At 47.9% G+C, this 18,106-nt stretch overlaps 1 protein-coding gene and 1 non-coding gene across 2 annotated transcripts in view; both read right to left on the bottom strand.

Moving 5' to 3' along the window:
* Positions 1 to 18,106, bottom strand: part of LOC8040389 (protein flightless-1) — a 94,645-nt gene that overhangs the window by 39,898 nt on the left and 36,641 nt on the right. The window contains exons 8-15 of the mRNA XM_029995004.4: positions 16,694 to 16,813; positions 16,100 to 16,158; positions 14,630 to 14,787; positions 13,262 to 13,503; positions 12,327 to 12,489; positions 10,853 to 10,935; positions 10,716 to 10,766; positions 1,345 to 1,457 (exon numbers count right to left, since the gene is read on the bottom strand). Of these exons, the coding sequence (XP_029850864.2) occupies positions 1,345 to 1,457; positions 10,716 to 10,766; positions 10,853 to 10,935; positions 12,327 to 12,489; positions 13,262 to 13,503; positions 14,630 to 14,787; positions 16,100 to 16,158; positions 16,694 to 16,813 (989 nt within the window). The remainder of the gene's footprint in view (positions 1 to 1,344; positions 1,458 to 10,715; positions 10,767 to 10,852; positions 10,936 to 12,326; positions 12,490 to 13,261; positions 13,504 to 14,629; positions 14,788 to 16,099; positions 16,159 to 16,693; positions 16,814 to 18,106) is intronic.
* Positions 8,536 to 8,616, bottom strand: Trnas-uga. The gene has a single exon. It is a non-coding gene; the product is annotated as a tRNA-Ser (tRNA).

The following is an 18,106-nucleotide window of genomic DNA, read 5'->3' as shown; positions in this document are numbered from 1 at the left end:
CGTACGGGTGATTCGCCCCATCTTCTTGGGGTAATAAGGGGTGACTGCTACTCTTTGCAGTCTAAACTATACGTCGCGGGTCTTTGAGCCACTTCATACGCTACACTTCAGAGAAAAGACAATTCTGCCACCTTGATGCTTAAAATCAACGTTGCCAGTTACTTGAAATTGCAGAAAACGCTTTTCCCTTCCCCCAAAACTGTTAAAACAGTTCTCCACAAAGCAAAAGGACATCACCCAAGCTTTTCGAATCCGCGTCTAAGGATAAGAAAGTCGCATTTTCCAACTGTAGAACAAAATTCTCCAAATAACAAAATGGTAGCACTCAAAAAGCAATTGGGGGATGAAAGGTCCATACTCTAAGTGCAGCCTATTAAGTGGCTCTAGCGTCTCTCAAAGATTCTGAAATGTCCAGTTCCATGCTCCCCTTTTCTTTTTTTCAGCATGGCTACATGGCAACACCTCGAACAAACTTCTGCCCAAAAGATGCTGACCTGGAATGACAATAAAACTCCAACAAATACAAAAAAAAAGCAGCAAAAAACAAAAAAAGAAAGGCATTTACAATTTTTTGTAATGCTGAATTAAAGCGCAGCTTTTGAGAAGGAGGAGAGCAGGGTACGGAGGGTAGGGTATATCCCTGCTCCCCCTCCATACCCTCACCTTCCATTTAGCAAGAAATTTTTGCTAAATTTCCCCGCTAAAATTAGCGGGGAAATATTTCCACTAAAGTTAGTGGGAAATTTACCAACATTTTCCCGCCAAATTTAGCTGGAAATATAGCAAAAATTTCCCCGCTAAATTTAGCGAGGAAACTGAATAGGTGTTGAGGTTACGTGACATCAATTTCCCCACAAAATTTAGCGGAAAAATGTCCAACAAATTTAGCGTGACATCACCCCGTAATGACATCAGACATAACGTCACGTGTGGCATCACGAGGGTAAAATTTTCCCGCTTAATTTAGCAGGAAAATTTCCCTGCTAAACATAGTGGAAAAATTTCCCTAATAAATTTAGCGGAAAAATTTCCTGCCACATTTAGCGAAAAACTTTCCCACGAACTTTAACAGGAAATTTTTACCCTCGTGACATCACACGCGAGGTCCATTGTGGGAACGTCCCATAACGCAATGCGTGGTTATGCCGACGGCGGTGCTAACACCGATGCCGCTCAACCCAGAAACTGGTGGCTAAGAGCTGCGCTTTACAAAGAAAAGATTTCAGGCATGAATGTTAATCCGGGCACTAAAGGCATTGAACATTTCTGCTTTTCCATAGTTCCCCAGATGGCTGCCCCCAGTTTTTACCCTAAACAACGGCCGTCTTTTCGGCGCTAGCTCACCGTTGTCTCCGAGCCGATCCAGTAGTAGATGAGCCAGTCGAGGTTCTGCGTTTCCTCCACGAACGTCTTGAGCACGATGTAGCAGTCGCCCTCGTAGAACTTCCCCAGGAGCGCTGCCGAAAACAAACCGAGCGTGCGGCTCAGAAACGCTGCTTGTGCAAAGTTTCGAGGTTTCACGCACAGCCACGACCACTGCATTAAAGACCTTTCTGGCAGCCTGAACTGGTTCTTGAACGAGATAAACTAAAGGCTGAGCAGTTTTGGTACTGCTTGTTGGTTGCGGCCAGTTGGAGCATTAATGTTTGCATTGGAGACAAAAAAAGAAAAAGAAACTTTACATTAATTTCTAGACAACATAAGGTTGATCCGCTTTTGAGGTATGGCAGCACCGGTATATGCTGTAGGTGAAAAATTTAGCCACTGCTGTTTGACTGCTAGCCTGGGGTCTTTAACCCTTTGAGTGTCATGCCCGAGTATACTTGGACATGTTCCTGTGTGGTTTCAGTTTCAGTTTGTTCCCTGCCCCTCCCAATTAAACCATTTTTAGGGGCAAAGCTCCTTAGGGTCTAGCCTTGTCCGGCCGGTGTCCGTGCTCACATAAAAAGAAAAAATGTTTGCGCAGTCGACAGGATTCGAACCTGTGCGGGGAGACGCCAATGGATTTCTAGTCCATTGTCTTAACCACTCGACCACGACTGCGGGACGAGTAGGGGGCTCTGAGATGTTCTAGTAGCTCAAGAGCTGGGGTTTCTGTCATGGATGAAACGTTGCATGTGGCCACTCAACGTCTATACAGGAGAGGGCGCTGTGGTACAATGGATATATAATTGCATTAAACTTTGCATACATTGGCTCAACGTTTATAGACGAGAGGGCGCTGCGGTCAAATGCTCAAATGCATATATAACCACGTTCCATACCACACATTCTCTTTCTGACATGGACCGTTGACTTAAGCGGTGGAGATGCATTCCCACGGCTTCTAGCGGATCCAAGCTAATCCGCTAGAAGAACCACTGGCTCTGCATTTAACCGACCATGAACCAGTAATCATGAAGTTGGAATGCAACCCGGAACTCAGCACTACCTACGAGCAAAATTGACCGCATCTCCACGTGGTGAATGATGTTGATTGGGGCGAAGCTTTGGTGGTGCTTGTCTGCGTAGACACTGAGCCGCAGCATGCCGAGCCTTTCGTTCGTTTTCATCCATGTCAGAAAGAGAATGTGTGGTATGGAACGTGGTTATATACGCATTTGAGCATTTTACTGCAGCGCCCACTCGTCTATAAACATTAAGCCAATGCATGCAAAGTTTAAAGCGATTATATACGCATTTGACCGCAGCGCCCTCTTCTGCATAGACGATGAGCAACTACATGCAACATTTCATCCATTACATCCCCAGCTCTTGAGTTAGTACCCCATCTCAGAGCCCCCTACTCATCCCGCAGTCATGGCCGAGTGGTTAAAGGGATACTGAATCGAAACTTAAAATATACAGGAAACACCTAGACATAAGTCAAATAAATCAGATAAACCTGTAATTGATAATCGCATAGCCATATTTCGTTCTACATGCCTGGATTTCGGCGAGCGCTTCAAAATCAGCCGTCGAAGAGCGCGATGCATCTCGGGAAATCCGGCGCGGTCTTGACGTCCTCACGCCTCGGAGGGCCAAGCGTACCGTAGTTACGAGTCTTGCCACTTGGTGGCGTCAGCGTGTTACAATCTCGCATAGTCGAAGTACCCGAGGGCTGTAGTAGCATATTGCGGAGCCGGCGGAGCGGCTTCGAGTGAATGGTCGCCGACCAACGCGACGAGAGCAGTGGGTAGATGACATTAATAAGGAGGAAGATGCCGCCACACCGCTACATCACCAGGCGATTTTGCCTAGAGTCGTATTTGTACGACCCGACTGTCTTGTCTTCGTCGTCCGCAACAGGTAACAGAGCTTATTCACAAAATGATCTTACAGCAAAACCTAAGAAAAGTGCCGTATTCACGAAGCGAAATTATCGCAAGTTTTTCGCACGATGAGATCCTACGACCATGCCTACGACAGCTACAAAGCTTTACACACTTTAATAATCAAATTGACGTTGCCGGCTACATCGCTCGCTTACGTCGTCGCAACGACCAACGTGCATTTCTATGTGCTCTCTGTGCGCGTCCCAACGAAAGAAAAAAAGAAAAAAAAAGTAATTGAAACTGAACGCCGCGGCGGAGACAAACACTAGAACCACGGATACCTGAAAAAGCTGCAACGACAAGGACCCACCGACCAAGCGACCACCACAGACGCTAGGCTTAGCAAAACACTTCCACGATCTAGGGTCTGCACACGATCGGCTGGCTTGATGAATGGAATACGCCCACGCGACCTCTGTGGACCCTCCTCGAATGAATAGTTCGAACCCTGACCTCTAATTTGGGGTAAGAAGGCCAGTCTTTCCCCTCGTCGTACCTAGCTTGTTTTCAGATGCAGCGGTAACGAACGATCTCGTCGAGGAGGGACACGCTCCTCGATTCAATCTCCTTTTTTTGTGTGTGTGTTATAGAGCTCAAATAAATGCCATATGAATTGCCTTCGCAACTTGGGTATGTACACTTTTGTTTAGATGTCCATTTTATTTCGACATGATACGCCAACAGATGTCGAGTTAGAGGAGTTTTTGAAGGGACTCAATGCCGGTCGAATCTTTTCTGCCGAGCGTCTCGTCAGCATTGAGTTGCGATTGTCTAGAGGCCCAGCAGTTCATAAAATCGGTTGTAAAAGACCGTTCCCAAAGCGGTTACCAAGAACGCAATGCCAGTGCGGTTCTGCTGCCAGTGCAAACATGTATTTACGTGGATCTCACTGACACTCTTTTACTTCAAACGTATCTTCCTGGACGTTGGCTCCCTCCCGCATCCCCGAAAAGCGCCGCAGGGATTTGTTTACATGCACGCCGCTTTGCAGAGCCGTACGGCCCATCGCCTTTCAGCCACGACGGTAGTTGTGTTGACTTCTTAGCGATCGAGTTCGTTATCAGTTGCGGTCAAGGAAGGCGGCTATCTCGTGATCAGGATAGGTGGGCATGCGGGCCCGTTTAAACAGACATTTCGTAGCGTGAATATTGCATCGCACGTACACAATCTCCAAAACCACCCCAAAGAAGCGTTGCCGGAAAGACCACCCGGTACTAAAACGAACGGTGGCCAACTCTGCTGTTGCTTTCTTCACCAAAGCGCCTCGGTAGCTTTGGTAGTACGTCCAGGCCTAAGTAATGCCTATGAGTGACCGTACTTCCCCTTGTGGCGCTGCTCTTACGGACATGTTGTGGTCACGACATTCCATCGAAGCTTCACAGACATCCACGAGGTGGTTTTTGGTTATCTTTTATTCAGTTTAAAATTTGTTTTCTCGCGTTATCCTACGGAATATTGGTATCGGTGAAGTCCTATTTTGACCCTCTTTGTGTTCAAGCAAAGAGATGGGCTCTAAAATTTGGTTTCCGTACCCCTTTAAGGCGATGGACTAGAAATCCATTGGGGTCTCCCCGCACAGGTTCAAATCCTGTCGACTGCGCAAACATTTTTTCTTTTTTTTATCACTTTTTATTTATTTACTTTTTATTTTTTTTGCCCTACACGAGCACGAGCATGAGCACCAGCAAGATCGATGTGAGCACGAACGCCAGACGGACAAGGCTAAACCCTAAGGAGCTTCGCCCCCAATAAAAAAAAAAATATCAGCACCATCAGCACTACCTATGAACAATAAAATCAGTCATCAGCACCACCAGAGCTTCGCCCCAATCAACATCATTCACCACGTAAAAATGCAATAATTTTTTTTTCATTTTTTTTTTTTTTTACGTGTATTAGGATGTATCGGCAAGGGATGAAAACAGTGTTTCACCTTGTCATGTAATTTTGTAATGGCACATAATTGTTCTTGTTTAGGCGACTCCTGTTTTGGTATGCTCTTTCGTTGTTACAGAACGGCGAATCTATGTTGTTCAACCCTGCACTTCATAGTGAAAGCCAAGTTGCAGAAATTACCAATGAATTCAATATTTGATGTCAGTGAAAACAAAGAAGTTACACATCCAAATAAACAACGCCCAGTTCAAAAGAGTGACATTGGGGTGGTAGGTTGAAATGCCACTGCGTGCTACAGTATCTCGAAAAGTACAACACGCTAAATATGTCATAAGCTGGAGGCATGCAGACATTAATAAACCTTTGCCCATAAAAAACTGTGTCTTCTATAAATAAATATACTTCATAAAGCTTGCCACAGTGTTATCGAGACCAAATTTTGCGTTCGGCATGGGGGAGGAACAAACCCGGCACCTGAAGTGTAAACGTGCATCATGCATTGGCGACACAAGCCCGCACGCCAACACGACGCCCATCCAGATCAAAACGGGCGGGGGTGGGGGGCTGAACCCTGGATTGCTGAGTTCTGCACTGCCATTTTCTGCCCTGCATGTTCCGAGGTGTGGTGCACTAACAAGCTCCTTAATCCGGTGTCAACTGCGTCGCCAAGGCCAGTGGTCGGACAGAATGAAAGCCTCCCCAGATTTAAAGGGCAACCTTCTTTTTTTGTAAAAAAAATTGCTGAGATTTTTCTTTTCTTCGGAAGACAAGGACAGATTAAGTGCTAAGATCTCTCGCTACGGCAAACTTGTGGTGCACATTTCATTCACCTGGAACGGTTCCGAGTGCCATGGGCATTGAACTTGGGCAGGAAGGGTTACAGAGGAACCGCCCTTTAGGATGCAGTAAACATGTCAGTCAAAAGACATGTTTCACGAGCCTTACTAGAACTAATGCTACAACTTCACATTAAGAAGGCATAAATAACTTTCAGCTTTACATCTGCTGTTTTGAAATTTTGTTTTAGGGGCGAAGCTCCTTAGGGTCTAGCCTTGTCCGTCCGGCGTCCGTGCTGAGATCGATCCTGCTGGTGCTCGTGTGGGGCAAAAAAAAAAAAAGAAATAAAAAATAATGAAAAAGAAAGAAAAAATGTTTGCGCAGTCGACAGGATTTAAACCTGTGCGGGGAGACCCCAATGGATTTCTAGTCCATCGCCTTAACCCCTCGGCCACGACTGCAGGGCGAGTAGGGGGCTCTGAGATGCGGTAGTAACTCCATGACATCCCCAACTCAAGAGCTGGGGATGTCATGGATGAAAGGTTGCATGTAGCCGCTCAACGTCTATACAGGAGAGGGCGCTGCAGTCAAATGTGTATATAATCGCGTTAAACTTTGCATGCATTGGTTTGAAGACTGGTACATACTCTTGAGCATGAAAAAGCGCTCGCGCAGTTCATCAAGGAAAGAAGAGGTTGCGGTCGTGCCGTATCGACGGAGATCCAGCGTGACCGCAACCTTCCTAGACACAATGGTACGAAACAATTTAAAAATGTTCTGCTTCTGCAATCGCCTCAACGGTATGGATTACCGTATTTACTCGCATAATAAAAGCACCCCCCCGCAACGGGCATCAATATTTTGACTTGTTTTTTCCCTCCCGTAATCAACGCACCTCCAATTTTCGAATCCGAGAGTCTCGAATTGCGTCCAATTTAGCAAGTCACCAAGCCAGTTTTCTTTTGCCACCAAGCGGCCAAGCCAAGTCAAGCCAGGCCAGGCCGCTCACGTCACACTCAGAGTGGCTCACGTTACGGCCGCAAGTGCTTGGTTGCCATAGTTACGAAAGTGATCAACCGTGAAACCGAGTGTCGCGCACACTTGACGAAGCTTCGGTCAAGGAATTGCCGATCCCCAGATATTCTTCGCCTGTCGGAGGCATTGATGTCAACAAACAAACCGTCATCCATGGTCCGCTTTTGGACCGTCAAATTGTGAAAGTGGTTAGGCCTAATTTCACATACTCTGGGTAAATGCGTTTATTTAATCCGCAGTAGAACGGCACAGCGAGTTGCGCATTGCACTGTAGGCCGAGAGTGTCTGGTAAGCTCTCTGTGAACAAAACTTCATCTGTGCGAGCGGGCTTCGGTGGTTGGACTTCGTACGAGTTCTTGTTTCCGTGAACGAAACTTAATTCATGCGAGCGGGCTTCGGCGGTCGGACTTTGTACGAGTTCTTATACCTATAGTCGGGGGTTATACCCGAGCGTGCGGTCAGAAATTGGACTTCGTACGAGTTCTTAAACGCGTACACTCAGATTATACTTGAGTGTGCCCGCCGGATACTAGCAATATATGTCGCCTAAGAACGGTCGTGTTGCTTTTCGTGCCGAGTGAGCTTCGTAGGGCGCTTTTCCGTGAGCGAAAGGCACTGTGAAAGCAGCCTAAAAAGGTTTGCAATTTATAAAGCATGGTTAGTGTGGCGCGCCCCCGACCAGCAGTGGGTGCGCCTCCATCACTGGAGATGTGCCACAGTACCTTGCCGTGTCATATTGGCAAATAATATGACAGCTGCACGAAGTGTATAAATGCAAAAATTTTACCCCGTGTAATGAACACCCCTCCAAATATGTCGATTTTTCGGGAAAAAGTGTTGATTATGCGAGTAAATACGGTACGACGCCACCTGCGATATACGACGCCAACTGCGATAACTGCAGCGACGAATATGGTTTCTAGCAAGATCTGGACATTGTTTTGTGTGGTTAGCACAGGTAATATGCAAGGTATTTTTTACAGTTTTTCTGGGGGAAGGGAGTTGGGGGTGCGGGCTATATGCAGGGGCGGGTAATACTCGCGAAAATGCGGTACTTTTTAGGGGGTCCATATCACAAGAGCGAATGACATTTTAGCGAAAGGCGACATTTGAGCGAATGGTCGTTTTAGCGAATAACGGGGGCGCGCGTTAACCCATCCGTCGCGCTGCGCTTTACGCCGCTTCGCGGCGACAGTCTGCGGCAACTCATTACAAAAATACAAACTCACTTGGCCCACCCGAAAACGCCGCTTCGCGGCGTCCGACTATTCGCTAAAGTGTCATTCGATGAAACGTGGGCGTTCGCTAAAACGTCATTCGATCAAGTGAGTGCCCCCCCTTTTTAGGGGTGAAGCTCCTTAGGGTCTAACCTTGTCCGTCCGGCGTCCGTGCTCACATCGATCTTGCTGGTGCTCGTGCTCGTGCTCATGCTTGTGAGCTCACGTGCTCACGAGCGCATGCTCGCGTGCTCGTGTAAAAAAAAAAAAAATGACGAAAAAAAAAAAAATGTTTTTGCAGTCGACAGGATTCGAACCTGTGCAGGGAGACCCCAATGGATTTCAAGTCCATCGCCTAATTACTCGGCCACGACTGCGGGCGAGTAGGGGGCTCTGAGATGTGGTAGTAACTCAAGAGCTGGGGATGTGATGGATGAAACGTTGCATGTAGCCACTCAACGTCTATACAGAAGAGGGCGCTGTGGTCAAATGTGTATAAAATCGCGTTAAACTTTGCATGCATTGGCTCAATGTTTATAGACGAGAGGGCGCTGCGGTCAAATGCTCAAATACGTATATAACCACGTTCCATACCACCACTAGCGGATCCAGGGGGGGGCCCAAGAAGCCCCGCCCCCCCCGCCCCGCCCCGCCCCCCCCCCCCCCCCCCCCCCCCCCCGAGACATATCAGCACCCCACACACCCCCCCGCCCCCCGCGATGCTGCGCGGACTGCGCAAACCAGAGCCTGGCTCAAAACTTTGACGAATTCAGAACGTATGTATTCGAGCACCGGCAATTTGAAATATTGTTTCCTGTGACTTGCCAGTTGATTAAGATGATAAGCAGAGGCCCCAAGCGTAAAAGCGCACCGGCGCACCTGCACTTTCGTGACAACGCGGAGTAGAAAAAAAGAAAACCAACGAGCCTGTTTCCATTTGACAATGGGCTTTTGAGAGAAGCAACCTTCTGTCACGAATTTCAGTATTTTTTGTTGCTTTATTTTGGTCGTGTATCTGTTCAGCGCGTGTTTTTATTTCTCACTAAAACCCCCATATGGAACTCTTTGTAATCCATCCTTGTCGATTCCCGCTTCCACTTATCGGATTATCTTTGGAGGTGGCCGCGTCTCTGCCGCTAGGACAAGGCCGCCGGGCAGCTCATTGCCTCGTTCCTGAAAGGGAAAAATTGTAGACATGCGTTTCTGTTGAGGCCAGTCGCCGGGAGTTTTTATTTTTATGTTTTACTTGAAAAGCTTGGTCCGAGTAGGAAACGATTTCCCCCGACCTCGAGCTCGGAGACCTTCGTAGGTGGCGGGAGAAGGGCGGACCCCCAGAAGGGCCGGTCAAGTTGGCTGGTCGTTTCTCCCGTCGTCTGTTCCCGTGAGTCGTACGGACTTCGGTTTTTCCCTTCTTTGGGAGTGAGTGTGTGCAGGGCTGCGTTGCGTCGACCGCCGAGCAACCAGTCCACCACGCCGGGAAAGTCAAGCCTTCGTCGTCCGTCGGACCCTAGACGTCGGTGAGTCTTCGGACTTCGTTTGAACCACGGCTGAACTTTCCCCTGGACTTTGGGTTCACCAGTGGCGCTTTTCTTTCTTCGGAACTTTCGTTTTCTATGCGTAGGCAAACGTTGTTCCCAGCTGCATTTGTGCCGCGAGCGGCGAGTTGTTTCGCGTTGTCGGGAATTGAGTGTTGTTTTGTTGTTCTTCGTGGCCCTGCCGCCCGAAGTTTGGTCAGTGTGTTGTGTATGTAACGCGTGTTGCATTTGGTTGAGTTTTTCGTGCGCAGCCAAGCACCGCCTTTCATCGCTTCTTATTAAATTTCTTGCTCTTTTGTTCTGTTATCCCTTCGTGTCGTTGCCTTTCTTTACTTTATACCGGGCGTGGACCTATCGCTTGTCACCGGTCCGAACCTAGCATTTTTATTATTTTTCAATAATTTCTCGTTTAATCTCAGTGTTTCATTTATAGAGTTTATTGACTTTTTTTTGTCAGGATATTGACAGGAAATAACGAGTTCATTTCCCGTTATCTCCCGTTATCGTGGGAGATAACGGGAGATAACGATAGAAGCGGGAGATATTGCAATCGTGTCGAATTGCGACACTTCGTGTCGCTGAGGAGGAAAGACCTCTTTCTACCATTTATATGCGTGTTTAGACAAAGATCCAACACAAAATGAGGTGTGCAGCAAGTGTCCCCCCCCCCCCCCCCCCTCTTTTTTTTTATCCTGGGGCCCCCCCTTGCGGGATCCTCTGGATCTGCCCCTGCATACCACACATTCTCTTTCTGACATGGATGAAAACGAACGAAAGGTTCGGCATGCTGCAGCTCAGCGTCTACGCAGACAACCACCACCAGAGCTTCGCCCCAATCGACATCATTCACCACGTGGAGATGTGGTCATTTTTTTTACATGTCGTGACACTCTAGGTTCGGAACTAGACTTAAAGAACACTTTGTGTTAAAAATGACTTACACTCGTCGAGCGGGTTCGGCAAGAAGTTGTCGATCTCCCACACGAATATCCCTGTTGGGGAGAGAGGAAATGAGATAAGTCTCGGATCCCCGAATTTGCCGCGGCGTGACGCGACGCCTCAGAGATCACCCCCCTACCTGGCATTTGGCCCACGTCCTCCTCGAAGATCTCGCTGTAGTCGATGGGAGGCTTTTCCAGTGCCTCATCCCACCGTTTGGGCCTGCGCATAGGAGTTGGACAATTCCAAGTTCCATGTTTGTCTATTGACAGCTAGTATCTTTCAGGGGTGGGATGACTGAGAAAAAAGTGACAGAACTCCATGAGAAACTTACAAAAAGCCATCACAAGCCCACCAGATTTAGCGGGCCAAGTTCACGCAACGGTCGTCATGCAACACTTGGACGTGACGTGACATGACATTGTGATGTTACATAGTTAACGGTGGTGTCACGAGACATCAAGTCCCGTGACATTGTGCCTGTCCCACGGTAACCGAGCGTGGCTCAAAACACGCTGCGCATTCGGTGTTGCCACAAAGCACACATGCTAAAGCACCTATTCCGTCGTGGAGAGCAAAGTGCCAAAGAGACCGTCACCAAACAATGGACTTTCTTGCCAAAGGATCAGTCCGTTTTCTTAAGATTGCTCCCTCCCTTCGTGGCCCACCCTTGCCGCTGCCGGAAAACAGGTCTAGTTGCGTTTGTAAAAATGCCATATTTCCATAGACCAACGCGTCTCTGTGATGCCACATTGCAGCAGTAGCGCTATTGATGGCGTGGCGGACGCACGTACGCTTCACATACCGCAGATCTACTTCCTCCACACAAGCAGTAGCCTAGTGTGGGCAAAATCTGCTTGCTCGTAAACGGCACATTGGTGTACAGTCTGCTGCAACGTGAGATCTGCACTTGAAGCTCCGGCGCCAGATTTTGACCTTTGATAACCCTTTGGTGCACGCGCAGCCAAACACGACAGAAGGCAATGAGTGCAAGCTGGAGGCAGAGCGTCTCCTGCAGATTTTAGGATGCAACAGACCATTGTTAATCGTTACATGAGGTATTTGAAACATACACAAGGAACTGCAGTTCCTTGACAATTATAACCCAACATCAAACTCCATTTTGTCATTTGATTGCTAACCAAATAAAAGCACATTTTATAAAACTGTAATGGGAGAGGCAAGCTCAAGTAGATTTGCCATTTTCTTAAACCACCCCCAAAACTGTCTGGAGAATGAGAAAAAAAAATATTTTCTGCTTCTTTCTTTCCTATTTTGGATTTTCTCATTCTCCACCCAGTCTAAGGTGGTTTAAAAAAAGGGCACATCTGATGTCACTAGAGATGGAGCTGCCTGCATATTGCAAAGCTGGAGTTCCCAAGTCCCCAAGGCAGCTAAAGCGGGCAAGCCCGTTTTACGCAGTGCGGTCCTGTTTGCGTTTTTCGGTTGCAACGTCGCTCATGCGGCAGAAAAGAAAGCCGTGGAGGGCAGCTGGATCGTTGGCTGCGTCCTAGGGTAGTTTGCCGCACGCTACTGAAAGTGGCAAGCAGAATTGCATCGTGTGATACAGACTTAGGGCTTCCCCCCTCCTGCTGGCAGCGAGGGGCACTGACTTGAGGGAGTCGACGCGGTCGTCTGCAGCGGAGCGCCCGTTGCGGTCCTTCTCCCTGGCCACGTCCGTCATGCCCTTGAGGATCTTGGCCTGGTCGCTGTCCGCCTCCCCCTCCCGGCGACGCCGAAGCCGCATCTTGCGCGCTATTGGGTCCTTCACGGCCTCTGCGAAGGAATGGTACCAGGATGAACTAGTGCTAGTTGGATAAACGTAAAGAGAACACAGGGAGTTCTATGGATAAGCGCTTCCACTTGACTTCTACTTCACCTACTTTTTCCAAAAGAACAAGTCCTCTAATTCTATAAGGACGAGTCTTTTATTTCTTCTACAGGGACAAAAAAGTGAACAGGTTAAGCACAGTCCTGTTGACTTCTACTTCTACGAGGACAAGTCCTCTATTTCTACGACACGAGTCTTCAATTTAGAAAAGTGACTAGTCTTCTACTACTACAGGACAAGTCTTTTATTTCATCTACAGTGACAAAAAGAGGTGAACAGGACAAGCACACGACCTGTTGACTTCTGCATCTTCTACGAGGACAAGTCTTCTATTTCTTCTGCAGCAACAAAAAGTAGCGAACAGGACACGCACTATGCTGTACATTTGTCCTCGTCCATAGTGCTGTTTCTGTTTTTGGTTGGCAAACAACAGACATAACTCCTTTGGGCAGGTCATACCCAGAGGTCCAACCCTGCACAGTGAATTCCCCAAGACCTTGCATTTTTTTCTGTGCGCGATTGGTTTAGCCGGTGATAGCAGACGCGCAAAGACGAGTGCCTCGCGGACGCGCTTTTGCCGGCGCTTGACTGGCTTCATCGGGTCATAGCGTTGGCTGCGGTGGGACCTCACGTGAAACGTAATGTAGAGGACTTCAGTCAACGAGCCTGCCAACTCGACAGACGAGGAAAAGCCCTAACATTTCCAATGGAACTCACGAGGTGCGGGTATCTGCGCGGCAGGTGCAGCCCCGGCCAGGCGCAGCTGCTCCCCGAGGGAGAAGTCGATGTTGTAGTACTCGCTGCCGCTGCCCCGCTGGCACTCGAGGGGCTTGGGGGGCATGATCAGGTCCGGGTTCTCCTTGAGGTCCAACACCTCCAGGTCCGTCAACAGGTGGATCGCCTCCGGCAGGGTGATCAGCCGGTTGTGGCCCAGCATCAGCTTCTTCAGGCGCCCGCACCTGCGGGTCGGCCTTCCAGCTTGCACCGAGGACTAGCATGTTGCACGTAACTGCTAACTCGTTCCTGACCAAAATGGAAATTTTTTGTTATGTTTTCTTTTTCCTGTCCAAGTTTCGCAGCCTACCGTCTCCAGAACCCATCTTACATTTCCAAGTGCCTTGATCATCCCCTTAAAGTTCAGCGTCCCTTTTCCAGAACTAACAAATTTCACAACTCTCCACTCTCTTTTGCCATTGCCGACTGGAACTCATTGCCCATGCACACTGTCCACGAAACTGAAAAAAACAAATTCCGTGAAATGTGCAACTTATTTTTGTGAGGTGTGTAGAGAGTATTTTTTTCGAGTTTTTCTTTTGTTTTTATTGTTGTGTACTTTGTTGTAGATACTTCCCCCTCTCATGTAAAGTGCTCTCTTGAGCACCTTTGACGTAATAAAACTACTGAACTAAACTCGGGCATGCACCCTTGTCGCAGCCGAGTATATTCGTTATGCGGTTTCAGTTTCGGTTTCCTCTATGCCACCCGTAACTGGATGGGTGTCACCTGTTGATGGCATTTGAAACTTTTTGCTTAGGCAACTTTTGTCCCCGTTTTTCCTTTCTGTTTGAGGATGGCGAATCGTTGTTCAACATTATGCTTCATGGCAAACACTAAGATATAAATATTACCAATCAACTTCGAGTCTAAAGACTGAGAAAAAATATTTACGGTTTTGGATAAAAAAATAAAGTTGAGGAAAGCTGTTCACGGCCCAAGGACAAGGTGCCACTTTGCAGAGTACCTCGTCTCAAACAATACAATACCAGAAAATGTTCTTCGTTGGAGGCACGGAGGCATAAATCAACTTTGTGCCCATTAATCAATGTCTTTGATCAATAAATTCAACTAATAATGCAGGCCAGTGTTACTGGGACCACAATTTGTGTTTGGCACGCAGACGAAAACCCTGGCACACAAAGGGTTAATCTTTTTTTTTGTCACCCATAGCTTCGTTAGGCATTAAATGACAGTCGGACGACGCACTGCCGCCCTAGTGGAACATCATCACCGAGCATCGAGATGAGAAGAACAATCACAGAATGAATGAAAGTCAAACTGTGCATGCACACGACGTGCAAAGCTCACCGCACGACGCCCTCAGGGATCATCTCGAGGTTGTTGCGGGCAGCCATGAACACCTCGAGGTTGTGCAGCTTGCCGATGCCCGACGGGATTCCGTCGAAGTCCAGCTGGTTGTCGTTCAGGTACAGCCGCGTCAACGTCGTCAGCTTGCACAGCGACGCCTGCGCATAGGATGTCTCGAGCTTGCGTCGCGTCTGGGGTGAAGCGAGAGCTGCTCCACAGACAAGGACCTTCCCTAAGCTCCGAGTTACGATAGAGGGAAGCACAAAAATCATTGCTCTGTTCAGCACGGACAGGGCTATTGTCGATAGTCGCAGAGTTTTCGTGCAACGGCGATCAAAACAAATGTCAAATGAATGTTTTCAAGGTTTATTAGCATATACAAAAAAAAAAAAAATACGCTCAAATGCATTTTTTGAAAAGAGCCCAAGCTGAAAACGAAATTCAAATGCATTATTTGTCTTACCGTTAGCACTCTTCGTTACGAAAGCGAGCAAACCGCAGACCCACGCTACAGTGGCCTACCAACGCCGCAGCCGACGCAGCTGATCCCACCGTTTTGTTTGTTTTCTTTTTCAGCACAGGAACTTCGTCAGCGATTCGGAAATACGTCATATGTACCGCGCTCCTTTCACTCCTCGCACACGGTCTCAGGAGTCGGTGCACGAGAGCGCAACTCCTTTACTTTGGCATAATGTGCACTGGAAGTCGCTTTTTGCCGTCTAGTGGAAGGAGCGTGAGCTCCTTTGCTCCGGAGCCGCTACTGGACGCGGCTGTTGCTGGCAAAGGAGATTGAGCGAAGAGATGAAAAACAGCCTCCCGGGGAAGGAGGGAGGAGCCAAAATACGACTTCCAGCGTAGGGCGCCGTTCCGTTTTCGTGTGGTGTCTGTTTTTCCCGACGATGCAATTCGCCAGGTTCGTTGTACGATGCAAGATGTATGTAATTGCGTGGCACAAAATCGAAACTTGTAATACCCGGTTTCTACGGGAAGTTCGCCGGGCATGTGCCAAACTGTCCTAAAATGTGGAATGTCGCATAAACCGGGGACGCGTAATTTGGGGTTTTGCAATAGTCACTGCTTTGCTTGCCCCACGCCAGGCCGTTTTACTCAACTTACCTCGTCAGAAACATTGTTTGATCAGAAACATTGTTTCATCAGAAACAAGTTGTGAAATGTTTGTTTTTGTAAGTATGCTTGCTGAAAAAAAAAAAAAATAATTCCAGCCACAGTTTTGTAAGGTATTTACGCTTAGTTCACATAAATGTAAAGTATTTACATTTGAAAATATTCTATTCAATTTGCAGTAAATTCGTAACATTCGTATTTGAACCGCAGACAAATATCTTTTGCTTCAGCACTGGCGCAACCAAGCAATCACGGCTTGCATGCTACAACCGCCCGGCATGGCACTTCCTAACTGACTAAAATAAAATTGAATTGGATTGAATTGACTAGAGCGGAACGACGTACCGGAAGGGAGCTGAGCTTGTTCCTGGACAGGTTGAGTATCCTGATGCTTTTCCAGACATCTAGAAAACCAAGCACAAGAGGAAACGAGGCTGGTAAGGACGTGGGACTCACGAAAGCAGGACGAAGATACAGACGTAGCCAGAGTCGCTAAGAAAGCTATGCTTAGGGCACTCCATGTTTCAATTTTCTCGTGGGTGCAATTGGCGACGGTTACGATTAGGAAATGCAACTTCCTCAGCTTTAGACACAGTGCCAGGGACTGAATTCACATTTCTGAAAGACGGAAAAAGCGTTTCCTGCGATTTTAGATAAAACTTGCAATAGCTACAGTGGAATCTTTTTAATTCAAACTCTAAATTCAAACTTGCAGATAATTCAAACTAATACGCAGGTCCCGTCCCATGTGTGTCTAGGAAGAAAACTCCCAGTAATTCAAACTTTGCATTATTCGAAAAAAGTTCTGGTCCCCCTCGAGTTCAAATTAACGACATTCCACTGTAGAAACATTACTAAGCAAAAAGATTGCCAAGGTACCATTACATTGAAGCGTAGGCTTTTTTGAGTGGCTCCAGACGTACTTGAAAGACGACTCACCTCCGATCACGGGCGATATCTCGGAGATGCAGTTGTCACTGAGGTTGAGCCTGCGCAGTGTCGTCAGCGTGTACAGCACGTCCGGAATGCGCGGCAGTGCGTTCTGCGAGAAGTCCACGTCTGCCGAGAGTGTGGAGTGCAAACACAATGAAATCAGGGAGTTTTAAACAGTATACGGACTAAGGAGCGGGTTTGCACTTGAAAAACAGCATTAAAGAAGCGGCGCGATGACTTCTGAGCTTTGCCCAATTCGTTGCGGGAATCGGTCTATGTCACCTGTACACCGACATATGGTGGCGCCACTGTCGACACGGTGCCTGGGCAGACGCTTCGCTTCGTGCGAATCTGGTTTCTGAACACGTGCAGTGCCCACACCAAGTGCTGGCAGACGTGGACTCGTTTGTAAACGGCCTGTAGGTCAATCGAAACCACGAACAGAAAGCAATTTTTTCTTGCGTGCGCTGGCTTTTTTTAAATAATTAAACAGATCGAAGGTTAGGGTAGTCCTCGACTTGCACCGTCTTTAGAAAGGTGCACAGTGAAGTTAAAGGGAGTATTGCGTTGGGTTCCGTCATTCGGCATGCCCGGCCCTCCCTCCGCAATCGTCGACTTTTCAAGGTCGAGTTTGGCTGCAATAGAGCACCGCGCCCGCTTAGCACTGCGGAAGGTGCTGGCGAGCGATCGAGACAAAAGACGGCTCGCCGCGGGAGAGACGTGGAAGGTAGCGGCGAAGAGGAAATGGTTTTGTCGACTTTCGATAGATGGCACCACCAAAGCTTGCGTGTCACTATATAGGATTCAGAGCCTACCTCTCAAACCCTGTGAGGCTGAGGTGAGTCGGAGACATCCAATACCGACTGCTGCTCGTGAAGAACTCCCCCTTTTACTCCCTTTAGAGAACACCCATGCCCCCCTTCACACTAAGAGGGCACCACTAGCTGATGACTCATAATTAGCGACCAATACATCTCCCCTCCAGGCCACACTTTCGCCAAATAGTTCTTGTGGCGAAGCGACGCGGTAGTTTCGACAGTCGCCACACGCGGCGATTATGCGGCAGAATCGCAGTACTTCAGGGGAAGGTAGCACGTTTTTTCTTGCTCGTGCCGAGATAAACAATATAAAAAATATTAGCTGCAAATCCTTCAAGCATTAAAATTGCTGCACGGCCCCTTTAAGCGTCAATCCCAACGGCCCGAAAATAAAAATAACTCTACTAAAACCAGCGGAAACAGTCACTCGTAGCGGTTATGTCTGGTAGTGGGAAATATTTTCAGTTTCTGAGGAGCGGTATTCAGATCGAAGAAGTAACGCATGGTGTAATATTTAACCAAATATCCGAACAAACTGCAATTCTTCAGACATGCACACCACTGGAGCAGCCATCAGAAGAACACTGAGAATAGAACGACT

Source organism: Ixodes scapularis, unplaced genomic scaffold (genome assembly GCF_016920785.2).
Source record: "Ixodes scapularis isolate PalLabHiFi unplaced genomic scaffold, ASM1692078v2 PGA_scaffold6__148_contigs__length_123643588, whole genome shotgun sequence".
Taxonomy (NCBI): Eukaryota; Metazoa; Arthropoda; class Arachnida; order Ixodida; family Ixodidae; genus Ixodes; species Ixodes scapularis.
The sequence above is the reverse complement of the archived record's forward strand: the minus strand, read 5'-3'. Positions and strand labels throughout refer to the sequence as shown.